The sequence below is a fragment of the Arachis hypogaea genome, chromosome 3 (genome assembly GCF_003086295.3).
Source record: "Arachis hypogaea cultivar Tifrunner chromosome 3, arahy.Tifrunner.gnm2.J5K5, whole genome shotgun sequence".
Classification (NCBI taxonomy): domain Eukaryota; kingdom Viridiplantae; phylum Streptophyta; class Magnoliopsida; order Fabales; family Fabaceae; genus Arachis; species Arachis hypogaea.
Genome location: NC_092038.1, coordinates 132420622 through 132435635, shown reverse-complemented (window position 1 = coordinate 132435635; position 15014 = coordinate 132420622). Strand labels below are relative to the sequence as shown.

The window sequence follows — 15014 nt, the reverse complement described above, 5'->3', positions numbered from 1 at the left end:
TATGGTAGAAAAAATTTATAAAATCAAACTATTTTTACAAAAAATTGTAGAAGATAAAAGTTCCCATCGACTAAGAATTAATTCATAAATTTTTTAGTTATTATTTTTATGTTAATTAATTTTAATATCCATCATGTAAAATTTAAAAGAATTTAATGTGTATAATTTTATATTTGATTAGGTGTTAATTCTGTTATATGAATAAAAATAATTAATTTCATGTTTGTTATTTAAAAATAATATTTTTTTTACATATATATAAAAATATAGTTAGATATTAGTATAAAAAAATTTATATTAACAATTATAAAATTAACTCAAAACTATTTTTTTGAAATAATTGAATCTTGATTCTAATTATTAATCATAACATTAATATTCTCTCTAAATCATATGTAATAAATAGTTGAAGGAAGAAAAGTAAAAATAAAAATTTAAAAATAAGTAATAAAAAATTAAAACCAAATAAAAAATTTTAAAAATTATACATATGATGATAATATATTTTTTTATCTGAATAATACTATAAAATTATTTTTAATTATATTTAAATATAAATTTAATATATTTTTTAATATTTTATAAATTTATTTGAATTATATTATTTTATTAATTTTATTTTTTTATGACAGAAAAGTAGAGATAGAGAATGAGAGAGAAAGATAAAGAAGAAAAAGGACAAAGGGGGTTTGTCCATTTTAGTGAAAAAAATTTTATTTTAATGGTAATAAAAGAATATCTTGTAACACATTTTGGTTTATTAAATTAGTAATATAAAATATAAATTATAAGTTATATATAGAGAGGAAGAAGGGTAGAAAAAAATAAAGAAAAAGAGAGAGGTAGATAAGAGAATGGAGGAAAAAAATTTATTAATTTTTAAAAAAAATATTATATCACAATTTTAATCAGAAAGTATAATATGACCTATTTTAGTTGTTAAATGTTATATTTCAATTTCAATTTTAATTATAATTATTAATTAGAGAATATCATATTATATATTTTGATTATCAAATTTATAATTAGTCATCAATAATAATATATAAAAGAGATAAAGTATGTAAGAAAACGAGAGAGATAGATAAAGAAAAAGAAAGGGAAAGAGGAGAGAGAATTCTTTAATTTTTTTAGAAAAATATTTTATTTCTATTACAATAAAAAAAAGCAAGAGGTGACAAATTTTAACTATAAAATTAGTAATATACTAGCGAAGATACCTGCGTGATATGTTGAAATAAAAAGAGACTTAGATGCATAAATATATAATATGATAAAAATTTTAGCCATAAAATTAAAATTTTAATAAACAAATTATTATGTTAATAGATTAACAATTGACATTGTTAATTAACTTACAAAATTAAATTACTACATTAAATATTCTTCAAGCTATATAAGTATTATTTTTCTATCATAATAATAATACGAACGTAATAACCTAAAATTATCTAATTTAAATTTAAAATCTATAATTTTATATATTTAATATCTAGAATTACATATTTATTATATTTAATATTATCCAATTATTTGATTAACATAGGGAATTTTTTATGGTCTAGCGATTAAGATTCCAAAGACATGGTTTAGTTGATGATTAACCTAATAAGATCTTGTGTCAAATCCAACTAGGTTTTGTAAATTTTGAAAAAGAGTTTTGCTAAGAATATTTTTTTAAAGATATTACAAAAGAAAAAATTTAATAGAAAATATAAAAAATTAAATATATATAAATTTTGCATAGAATTAATGTATATATTAGTCAAGAAAAAGGAAAAATAATATATTTGAATAAAATAAAACAATAAAGAAAAAGGGTGTGAGTTAGTGTGACAGCTATGAAAGCATAGAGAGTATGTAGTAATTTGCATTGCCCTTCGACTATTTCCAAGACTCTGTACCCAATGCAAAGAAAGGATCATTTATATCATCACACAATAGTGGCAAGGATAAGGCAAAGGGTACCTTCCGATTTTGGGTCCGTGTGGTAGAAAGTTTTATTTTATCTTCATTTTCTTTTTGGTGGGAAAAAGCTGTGAAAAAGTTACTTATTGTTGACTTTGGATTACTGAAGATTTTTGTAGAAGAAGAAGTAACTAGTATATAAGTATTCTTTGCAGATTCCCTTTTTTACTCTCTTTTCAAAATTTTCTATCATCACCATTTTCTTTTCTTTTCTCTTTTAAGCAAGTGCGTGGGAATTACATAAAATAAAATAAAAAAGGAAGGGAATTAAATACAGGGCAATTTATTTATTTTTCAGGGCTTGTATCAACAGTTCTCCACCCAACATGTAATAAATAAAGAGTGAAGATTTTGAGGCAGGAGGGTATGATAAAGCTGTATGCAATGTGTGCATGTTTGTGTTTTTGTCTTTCTTTACTCAAAATAAAATCAGAAATCAGAAAAAATAAATAAAAAAATTTAAATCCATAAGACATTGGGAGAGGATTCCGGTGGCTTGTGAATATCATTTTGAATGATTACTCTGGCGGCGCTCAGAAGTTGTTCCTCTTACTTTGGTAATTGCTTTTCATTCATTTTTCCTTTTAAGTTAATTCTTTCATACTACATACACGAAACACTTTCTTGTTTATATTAGCTTTGCATTACTGATGTTGTGAGACCGAAAATCAAGGATTTAAAGCCATCACATGGACTTGTCTCATTTATAGGGGTTAAATAGGGGTGATTTAATGGGCCTTAGACTTGGTAGCTAGAAAAAGTGATTGTACTCAGAGATAAAAGAACTAACAAGTCAAATTAACAGTATCTTTGGATTATTGCTTAATCTTATTTAAAAACAAAAAGAAATAATATTTTTGTTTTTAAATTTTGTTAAAGATTTTAAAAATATTTTAAATTTTATTTTATTTTTTAAAAGTTTTTAATTTGTATTAAATATATTCTTGACAACTGAATTTTCAAAAATTTATGATTAATTGAGTAATAATACATGATAATTATTTCTACTTTGCTTATATTTATAATCATTTTTATAAAATTATTACTAAATTAGTCCTAAATTTTTTGAAAAATTAATCATAAAAAATATATTTAGTGCAAATAAAAAACTTTTTGAAATAAAATAAAATTTAAGAATATTTTTAAACTTTTTAATAAATTATAAAAAAATTATACTTTATCCTTAAAAAAAACAACAGAAGAATTATGTAAATTTTAAATAAAATCATCAATGTATTGAAAGCTCTAGTACTACTGTACTGTATTTTTTAACTATAAAAATCTTACTAATTTAGATCTTTAGCAAACCCCGAATAAGATTATAGTAATTCCGTTAGGTAAATTATGTTACGGGAATAACTAATTAGAATACAAAGGTCGTTTTCATCCAATTCCCAATGACCAGTTAAGGGGATTTGTCAGTTTTCAAAAACTTGTTAATTGGTTGAGTAATAATGGACACAAATAATAATGACATTAATGAGGTTGCCCAATCTATATCTATCTATAATTCTATACTATGAAGCAATTGACAATAGATAGGATTATTATTTGCTATGCACCATGTATTCATCCTTCTTGTAGTACTAATATACTAATGACACTAATAAGTAATAATGCTCTTTTCGTCAGATAAGTCATGAATTCGTAAATTCGTACATTACCTCTATAACTAGGAATTAGATAAGACACCTGTTAAAATTCAATTTTGATAAATTGATTAATTGAGCTTCTCTTAAAAAAGTAAAAATAATAAATATTTATATTAAAATTAATTATTTTATACTTATTCTTTTTAAAAAATATTTATTTTTCAAAAAAAATCATAACAAAAATTATTAGAAGAGAAGATATATTTTTAATTTTTTTATAAGTACTTAAATAATTTTTTGAAAAATTATAATTTAATTTTAAAAATTATACCAAACATTAATGATATCACTTTTAATAAGTTAAAAATTAAAAAAAATTACGTAGGTCCAATTTGGATACACAATTTAATTAAATTTTTTTTGAAAAATAGTTTAAATAATAAATAATTATATTAAAAGTAGCTTATAAATAAATTATTTTGTGTTTAAATTTTTAATTTTAAAAGTGTTTATTTTATAAAAAAATGTGATAAAAAGTAGTAGTATTATGAAAAATATTTTTTTAACTTCTTTATAACTCTTAAATAGTTTCTTAAAAAATTGTAATTAATATTATTACTTTTCATAAGTCAACAATTCAAAAAAATTAAGACCAATTCTATGGTATATTTTATTTGGTGCCTAACTTTTACCTAAATTACTTTTTATAGTAACTTTAAAATATTTAAAAGTTTTTAACTTTTAAACTTTTAAATTTAAAATTAATTATTTTACCTATTTTAGTAGTTAGACAATACTTTTTAGGTATCACAACAAATACCAAAAATTAAATAAGCTTTCCAAACGACCCTTATTCAAATTCGTCCTAAATGTTTTATTATAAAATTTTGTATCCAAAAATTAAACATTTGAAATTTTTAATGTATTTATTTCTATTTAAGGAGATAACCTTTTATAATTTTTAATTAAAGTAACTTAAGTAATTTTAAAGCACGTGTTGACATAGAAAAATTATTATAAATATCTACATATAATAATCATTGGAATAAGATTTTCTTTTTCCGTAACGAATGGACCATAGTATTATTCAAATATTTTTGTTAAAATAATTCGTTTTAGAAAGATAATGTCTCACAAAACAGAAAGACATATACGATGAAGTGGACATTGTATCCAAAACAGAAACTAATCTAGGACTACAAATTTCTCAATTATATCTCTTTTTTTTTTCTTAAAAAGAATAGAAAAGTTTGTCTTTTATGTTTTTAGGTTGCGTTTAATTTTAAAAACATAATAATATAAGACACTGAAAATTAAAATATTTTGTGTTGGGTTTATTTATTAAATTAAAAGAGACATGTTAAAATTATAAAATAATAAAATTTTTGTTAAAAATATAAAAAATTTAATTTTTTAATATATTTATTTTATATTTATTAAATAAAAACATTTAAATTTTTTTATTAGTGATAAGTTTATTGTGTACTGGATATATATTAATTAAATCTTTTTATTTGACGGTGAATTGAATATAAAATAAAAAATAATAAAAAAATTTAATTTATCTTTATTTTTTCATATAAATATTAGAATAAAAAATATAATTATAAAAATTTGATAGAAATAATAAAAAATAAAAAATAAATTGTATTTTTGTGTCTTTATTATTAAAAAAAATACAAAATACACTAATTCAATATCCTAAAATACAATGTATCTATCTATATCTAAGTATTATATCCTTAAAATTAAATGCAACATTAGAGAGTTGTCTTTAGAAGCACTTTTCTAAATTCAAGTCTCGACAATAATCTTTAGATTTAACTAAATTTTAAAAAATTACTGAATTTGATAAGATCATTAGACTTTTTTGTTTAAATCAATAAATTTAAAAAAAAATTCTTAAATTTAGACTAAAATCCAAAATGAATTTCAAATCTTGTAGTTTATTGTATTTTATTTCATTTGAATACAAATACATGATTTTTTTTCTATTTATATTTAATTAACTACTTGAAATGTCAAAAAAAATTTTGATGATTGTGATTAAGTTAATAATAAGGTGTATGTTTTGCTGATTCGGCTCTGTATGACCAAATCAACAGCATATATAGGCTGCTTGAGAAGTACTTAATAAATTAGACAATACAAAATAAAAAAAAAAAGAAAAATAATAATACATTATTTATAAATTTATAGAAAAAATAAATGATATCAAACTAAAGGACAATAATATTCATTTTCAATAAAAATAATAAGTCTTTTATATTTAAATAAATAAAAAAAGAGTTGCTGAAGAATTTAAATCTAAAATTAAGATATATTATTATATTTTAACTATATTATTTATATGTATATAAAAAATAAATTATTAAATTAATTATTTATATAAAATATATTAAAATATAAAATATATATAGCGATTGATTGGATAATTTTATTTTGAAGTGAATTATGGTTGGTGATGAGAATTGGCATGAGGACTGAGAGTAAGAAAGCCCCAAAAGTTGAGGTACCTTTTGCCTGAGATTTTGTCAGGTGCATGAACCTATGTAGTACTTACTACACAAGATTTTACATCCTAGAAGAAGAATGAATTGAAGCAAAGCAGAATCACAAATATTAATTTATAAGATTCGAAGGTGCATGCTTTGAATGCCAAATTAATTGCAAGCATAGGATCTTGCTTGCTTGCTTGCATGGTTTTACCTGGTCAGATCTTCAGGTGTAGTGATTAAACCACCATACATATCAGGTGCATCAAGATTATTCATGATTCATTCTACTTGTTATTCAAGAACAGAAACAAATTCAAAACCGACCACGGTGGATAATAAGGGAATTAAAAATGACGGTTTTTCTGCTGCTGCATGATGCAGTGGACAGAAAGGTTGCAGAGAGAGACAACAAAATCCATAAAAAGATATATCAGCAGCTTTTCCCAAACCGCATGGTTCCAAGAGATGGAGACAACATCCCCGGATACTTTGTTACCTTGATGGGAATATAATCAAACAAATTATAATTTAACAACCTATCCTCATACCTAATACATGCTCTCTCCTTCTTTCATTAATTTAATTTTTTTCTGTTTAGGTAATAACAAAGATGCTTAATTACTATATCTAATCAAGTGGAAAAAAAAGAAAGAAATGGAAGATGGCTTTGTCTGGTGCTGATATGACAGTATATATGGGAGCACACGGTTTACACCCAGGGCAATATCATGATCGCTCTATGCTAACCATTTGACATGTAAATTTTTCTATCAAACATGATTATGCAGCTTTTTCAATACATAAATTAAAATCCTTCTTTGTTTTTTTTTTCTTTTTTTTCTTTTTATCTCTCTGCTATCAATTCAGATTATGCTCTTCTGCCACGTGCCACTGCTTTTATATCTTTCTATTTATGTATCCGTAAATGCTATGGTACCTAAAAAATGTTGTCTATTTATTAAAAAAGGTTAAAAAATAATATTTAATTTAAAAGATATAACAATAAATAATTTTTAAAAAATTAAAATTTATTACAAAAAATAAGTTAGACAAAATTTAGACACCAATTCATAAACACCATAGAATTGGCCCTATCCATCTCTCTTGTTCATATATTCAAGTCATGTCCATAAAGTATCATCTATATCATCCTCTCATTGCCACATGGCTTCTTAACATACCATTTCACCTCGGTTTTTTTTTTCTACACAAAAATGCCAAATTACCATGGCATAAAATCAATAATAAAGTTTTTAATTAACTTTTATGCAAAAATAAAAGGTTTAATTATTCTATTAGTTTTTATAGTTTTATGAAATTTTTAATTAAGTTTCTATAAATTTTGTTTTAATTGGGTTATGCACTAATTTTTTTTCAATTGAATTCCTATACTTTTTTTTTATTTAAGTCTTTGTACCAATTTTTTTAGTTAAATCTTTATACAATTAAATCAATTACTACTAAAAGATATCTAATTAAAAAAAAAAATTAGTGTAAGAACCCAATTAAAAAAAAAGTATAAAAATCTAATTAAAAATTTCGAAAAACTATGGGAACCAACAAAATAATTAAATCAAAATAAAAATTATTAATGAAATTCCTACAAGTCATTACTTACTTTAATTAGAGATGAATACACATTCTCAACGCAAACGATCATTACAGATATTGTTCCCTTTTATCTTGTCTCCAGCCCGTAGGTAAAAACTGTAAAACATAGCACTTACTAAACTATTGCATTGTATTATTGGCTATGATGGCATGGTGTTATGGTAGATTTTAGAATATTAAATTTAACAGTATTTATATAAATTTTTGGAGTATTTGAAAATATTCTAGATGGTTTCGAAACGTTCTAGAATATGATTGAACAACAGCTATTTACACTTCACTCTCTTTCTTTCTCTTATTAAGGGAAGAGCCCTAGAACTTATCATATGAATGTTCTGAAACCATCTAGAACATTTTTAAACACTTCAAAAAATTATATAAATACTGTTAAATTTAATCTTCTAAAATTTATCGTAACGATACATTAAGACTTGTTTCTTTACAAATTTCAAAGGACACATTACAGAGAATTAATTTTTAGTTGATTAAATATTAATTAAATTTTTTATTTTAATTTTTTTTATGTTTTAAATAATTTAATATTTAAATTTTATAATTTAAAATAAAAAATTTATGATTTAGAATTTAAAATTTAAAATAAATAAAATAATTAAAAAAAATTGACAATGACCCCCCAAAAAACAACTGCTTTTTAATTTTCATATTAGAAGTAGAATGATATTTTCTACCGATATTAGACTTGGATGTTATTCCTAAGTGTGAAAAAGAAAAAAGATGCCATAAATCAAACCTTTAGAGTTGGATTTTCTTTTTGTTTTTATTTCTTTCTCAAAACCTACCCTTAAATTTAGGTTTTCTAAATTTTTTTAATTTTTTCACAAAACTTACCTTTAAATTTGGGTTTCCTAATTTTTTTTTCTACAAAATCTACGTAAATTTGTTTCGTTTTTAAAATGAAAAAATTTATCTTACACAAATCAAAAGACTCAATTTTGTTTTATCATAAATTTGAATTCACTCTGTCACAAATCAAACGCACAATTTTTTCATTTCAGTCAAATTTAAGCCTCCGATTTGTAATTTGAAATTAAAAAAAAATTATATTAATAAAAAACACACCAATACACATGCTCATTCTCCATTACTAAAAAAATAGCCAAAAATAACTTCTTAACATTACTTATTTCAAAATTATTATTTTTGTGTAGCCTTAAATTAAATATTTTAATTTTGTGTAAATTAAAAATAAATAATCATATATATTTTGTTCAAAAACACTCGTTTATCTATTTTAAAATTGAGTCCTGCTAGAGAGACAATGACTTATTTGTACAATGTGTATAATGGGTTATTATGTTACAAAATGAACATCCATTATACTATCTAGAATAACTATCCGAGTACTAGAGATAATAAACATCTTTTCAAAAACTTAAACTGATTTTCGGATTCACTAATGATCGAACTCTTGACCTTTCGGAACTAGAGCTCTAATACCATGTCATAATACTACTCATCCCAAAAATTTTAACTGATAAAAAAAGTAACACTAATAATTATATCTCTAATACTTCTTAAACCTCAATTGTATACATTATACAAATATTTCATTAATTTTTCATACTTTTCCTTTAAAATTTTATAACGTTGAACTGAATGCTTACTACGTCAGAAAAAACTATAGTTTTATTAATTTAATTCATTTAGTCATTATCTCACAGTTCTACACTTGTACTTAAGAAAATTTCAATTAATGGATCACAAAAGGTAAGCAACTATAAAAACAGATAAGTTGTCTTATTATTTGTATATACTTCCTATTTAATCTAATTTTAATTGACGTAGAATTTCGCTTATTATCATGTTAGATATCTCAACACCTATCTCCGACTCCGTGGATCTAAACCTTATTAAAGGAGGTTCTTGGCCATATGTAACCAGTACTTTTGAGAAAATATATGTATGCAAGTGGCATAATAATAATAATAATCTTCTCATGCCTAGCCCTTATAGAAGTTTCTCATACAACTAACAAAGAAAGCTCGTGAAAAATAAAATATCCCATGAGACATTGATAGGATTTTTTATTTAAATAAATAAAATAAATACATTAATTATTGAAATAAATAATTTTAAAAATATTTATCGTTTTACGTTCTTCAGTCATATCTTATTTACAGTGTAAATGAGATAAAGTTGTATATATCTCATTTATACTGTTAACCAGATATAACACGTCATCTATCTCGTTTACACGAGATGCATGGAGTTGTGTCCCACCAGCTATAAAAGGATGTCTAACCCTTGGTATACTTCACAAACTTTTCGTATCATATTTCTCACAAATACAAGGCATTGCCAGTAATAATCCGTACATAGTTGTGTTTGTGTATCGCAATTGTCGTATGAGAAACGACGACAACAGGGTGACATTTGAGTGCCAGGATCCGATATTGTTTTGCACTCAACGTGTGAATACGTTGTCAAATTTGAAGAGTTTGATACTGAGCAAGCTCGGTGGTACAATAGCGAGGAAAATCGGAAGGGTGGCGTATAGGTTACTGGCCCCCATAGGTAATGGAGTCTTCCGATTTCGACTATTCCGACTCCAAGGGGATGAGCATGTGCGAGTGATGTTCGACATCCATGGGAGGATCATGGTGGAGCAAGTAATGGAGTTGTCTGCAGAGTTTGGACACAGTGGCGGTGGTCCTTCCATACACCGACCTATGTGCAGGACGACCGACTGATGATTGAATTTTTGACGGTTTAGAATTTCACTAATGAAATCTCGTTGTAAAGTATAGTCTCTAAACCAACAATAATCCTTTCATACAAAAACTTGTTTGTCACAAGTACAAACCCCTAAAATCTATAAACCGAAGTATTTAAACCTCGGGTCGTTCTCCCTAGGATTTACAATAAAGTGTCTTGTTATTGGTTGTGAGTTATATTTGGGGTTTTTAAGATTTTAGACAAGAAATATAAATGGCAAATAAAATAAACTAACAACTAGCAAAGCTCTTGGCAAGATATGAGAACTAGAAGTTCTATCCTAGTTATCCTCCTCAATTGTGATGACAAATTGTTCATTGCTACCACTTAGTTAACCTCTAACCATGGAGGAAAGTCAAGTGGATGAATTAATTTGATTCCTCAAGTCCTAATCAACTCTTAAAGGAAAGACTAGCTTTAGAGGCATTCAAATCAATTAGCAACTTCTAACTATCAATCGACAAAGGAATTAGATAACTCAAGAGTCACTAATTACTCTACCTAGGCCAAGAGGAACAAAACCTACACTAAAATCCAACCAAGCATTTCATCAAACACTTGGAAGGCACAAAAGAAAAGCATAGTAATTTGAGAACAAAAATAGAATCTAACAACAATTATTGCAAAGAATTAACAACAACAATCAAGGAAATCACAATTATCATGAATTACCTCAAATTGCATTATTGAAAGAAAACAAAGGAACAACAATCTATCCAAAACAAAATGAAGAATTACAATTATTAAAGCACATAACTAGAAAGAGGAGGAGGAGAAGATTAAGAATTGATAAAGGAAAAGTGAATCAAAGCATGAATTAAACATAGATCTAAGAAAAGAGATTAACCTAAACCTAATCCTAATTCTAGAGAGAAGTGAGAGCTTCTCTCTCTAAAACTATCTCTAAACTAATCCTAATTATACTATATGATTCCTTCTTTTAAATTTTGATGACTTCCCCTTAATCCTTCATCCTTTTATTCCTTTCTCCTAGCAATTGGCGCCAAAAATGGGTTCAGAAACCCTCTCAAATCGCTAGGCACGTGTTGCATTAATGAAGTCATGTGCGGTCATCGACGCGTGCGCGCACGGTACGCGTGCGCGTCCCTGGCCAATTCTGCAATGTGCGTGCAAGCGCCTTGTGCGCGTGCGCGTGCTTGGCCGAGATCAATTCCTTTGTCTTTTGTGCTTCTCTCCATTTGCATGCTTCCTTCCTTGCTCCTTTGATCCATGCCTAGCCTATTTCAATCCTGGAATTACTAGCAAACACATCAAGGCATCTTATGGAATCAAGGAGAAATTATAATTCATCAAAATAAGGCTTAAAAAGCATGTTTTTACACTTAAACACAAATATGGGAGAGATAACAAAACCATGCTAATTCATAGGCTAAATGTGACAAAAGGTTATCAAAACACTCTAAATTCAATACAAGGTAAACCCTAAAAATGGGGTTTATCACCGACCTCTCGCACCACCGCCCATTCATGTTGTCGTTCCAGTGGTTGAGGCGGAGGAGGGCTAGGAGGAGTCGGACGAAGATTACGTGGCGGACAGTGGTGAAAGCGGATCATTCGATAGTGGGGATGAGAATGTGCGTGTTCCGGAGACACCCGTTTCGACTGCGGCTCGCCATGTCCTGCCTCCACCTCTTCCGATACCAGCGCTTTCGGCGGTTCCCTCTCATTATCACAGTCTGGATTTGGACACCATGCACGAGAAGACTCCGTTTCTTGACACGGGTAAAGAGGATTACAACTTAGACAGCAGTGTAGTGTTTCGGGTCGGCCACAAGTTTAGAAGCCGAGAGGCAATGCTTCAGAGTGTGAAGAACTACAGTATTCGGAGGAGTACGGAGTACCGAGTGATAGAATCAGACTGGTTAAAATATCATGTGCAGTGCCATCAAGCTGATAATGGGTGTCAATTGAGCCTCCGTGTAGCCCTTTGACAGAACCTCGGATACTGGTAATATTAAGTTTATCTGTGCCTTTCAATACTTCATTACGATATACTAAGTAGTTGTACGAAGTGCCTAAAGCAATCTTGTGTTGTTGTGCTCAGGGAGGTTCGAAGGGTAGGTGGAGTGCATAGTTGACTAGCACCCACCATGTCTCAAGACCATCGTCAGCTAAACAGCAGTCTGATATGCCGGGTCACCTTGCCTTTGATTCAATCCAACCCCTCTGTCTGCATGCCGGTTTTGCAAGGGGCGGTCCAAGCGAGCTATCATTTCAAACCGTCCTACATAAAGGTGTAGACGGCCAAGCAGAAGGAAATTGCACAAATCTATGGGGATTGAGAGGAGTCCTATAATAAGGTTCACAAGTTGCTTCAGGCACTGCAGATCTGTTTTTCTGGTACCATTTGTGACCTCCGCGTCAAACCATTCTACGATGGGCACCTCCTTGTACGTGACTGCAGCATGTTCGATAAGGTATTTTGGTCTTTTTCATCATGTGCAGAAGCCTTCAAGCATTGCAAGCCCTTTGTCTATGTAGATGGTACGCATCTGTATGGCAGGTATGGTGGTGTGTTGCTTATTGCGGTGGCGCAAGATGGGAATAACAACATCCTGCATATTGTCTTTGCCATTGTGGAGTCCGAGAGCACCGAGTCATGGTCATTCTTCCTAACTAATCTGAGACATCACGTCACCCCACAAGACGGCTTGCTGGTTATCTCCGACAGATCTCAGGCTATCAAGGCAGCGGTTAGCTCTGATGACAGTGGTTGGCATCCCCCTAGAGCCTACCATGCTTACTACATAAGACACGTGACTACGAACTTTATGACACGGTTCAAGTCAGCCGAGGACAAGAGGTACCTCATTAACGCTGCTTATAGTCCAAAAAAAGCCGGTTACGAGTGGTACATGGATGCGTTGAGAAGAGTCTCGCCTACCATGGTTGAGTGGGCTAGTCATTTCAGGAAGGAGATTTGGCTGCAACATTGCGACGGTGGGCGTTGGTTTGGCCACATGACGACAAATCTATCCGAGTGCATCAATGCAGTGTTGAACGACACCCGGTACTTGCCTATTTCTACCATTGTGTGCATCACGTACGAGAGATTACAAAAGTTGTTTGTGATGAAAGGCAAAGAGGCGCAGTCACAGCTCGCTGTTGGATGCCGATTCTCACAGAGACTATTGGCCCCCATTGAGAAGAACAGAGAAGGGATATCGAAGATGCGTGTCACTCAGTGCGACAGGCGGGCATCGGTGTTCATTGTAAAGGAGCTTGAGCCGTTTGAGGGATGGGGGCGGTTCCTTCCGTGTTCGGCTATCGGAGGGCACGTGTGACTGTGGCTTATTCCAGTCACTCCACTATCCGTGCCGTCATGCACTAGCTGGGTGTGCCGCTGCTAGCATTGAGTGGGCCCCGTATGTGTATCCTGTGTACAAACAGGAAGCTGTTTTCAAGGTGTACGAGATGGAGTTTTCCCCTATCCCAGACGAGTCGATGTGGGCGGAGTGGCATGGGACTAGGCTGTGTTCTAGCCCAGCCATGTGTCGGAAGGCAACTAGAAGGCCCGTGTCTACCAGATTCTGAAATGACATGGACGAGACCGAGCGGCATGAGAAGCGGTGTAGCCTGTGTAGGCAATACGGTCATACTAGATGGGGATGTCCTAATCAGCCCACGAGTGATGTCTAGGTCGTACTAGTGTCGTATGTTTACTATAGTTGGCATATGTTGGTCTTTTTATTATGTATTGTGTTATCAAATGTTGTAGTATCAATGGGTATGAAACTTTGAAACCTCTATTGCAAGGTTTAACGAGAAATAATCACTTTATGAGATGTTGGTTTTTTTCTCCTTGAAAGGAACAGTAACATAAACATAAATGCAAATAAGAAAGAACACGAATATAAATAACAATATACACAAACAGAGTACCACTAACAATACATACATATTCTACATCCAAATGTACATACCATACATCTAACTAATGAAAAAATACATAGATAGTCTAAACCCAACTACAGTACAGACAATACTACAATCACTATCTCTGGTGTGGATCCTAGAAGTGACGCATGTGCCCAATGCCACATGGGGGAGGCTGAGCCTGTCGCTAAGGTCGGGCCGGTCGAGAATCTAGGTCCATGGCTGTCGGATCCTGCTGCGTCTGAGGACGATACAGCTGCAACCCTCCGGATGATGAACCTGTGGCAAACTGGTGTAATTAAAGCTGAGTCTGCGGGTGTGGAGCTATCGATGGGGTAACCTGAGGCTGAGACTGGGTTAGGTACATGCCATAGTTGTGCGAAGGGGGTGTCGCGCACTGGCTTCCTGGCCGAAGGCGCGTCCCGTGTGACCCACCAGATGCAGGTGATATATGAGGCATCAAGGAGGAGGTCTGGGCCAGAGCTGATGGGTGATGGTCGTCCGCGATGCCAACCTTCCTGCATGTGCGAAATGTCTCAGCTAACCTATCCATGACGGGTTCCTGACTGTATGTAAGAAAGAATCGTCAATCATAATCTCATCAAGGAAGACGTCTTCCTCGTGCTGGGTCATGGATGGAGTGCCCTCATGCCAACCGGATCCGGATGAATGCCACGCTCCGTGCCACAAGGGAGGGGGAGGACGTGGAGGA

General features: G+C 30.0%; 1 protein-coding gene across 1 annotated transcript; it reads left to right on the top strand.

Annotated features, from left to right (window-relative positions):
- Positions 1-12802: 12802 nt before the first annotated feature.
- Positions 12803-13960, top strand: LOC140183619 (uncharacterized). The gene is made up of 3 exons (XM_072232082.1): positions 12803-12843; positions 12930-13704; positions 13817-13960. Exons 1-3 carry the CDS (start codon positions 12803-12805, stop codon positions 13958-13960), a joined length of 960 nt encoding a protein of 319 aa, XP_072088183.1.
- The last annotated feature ends 1054 nt before the right edge of the window (positions 13961-15014 follow it).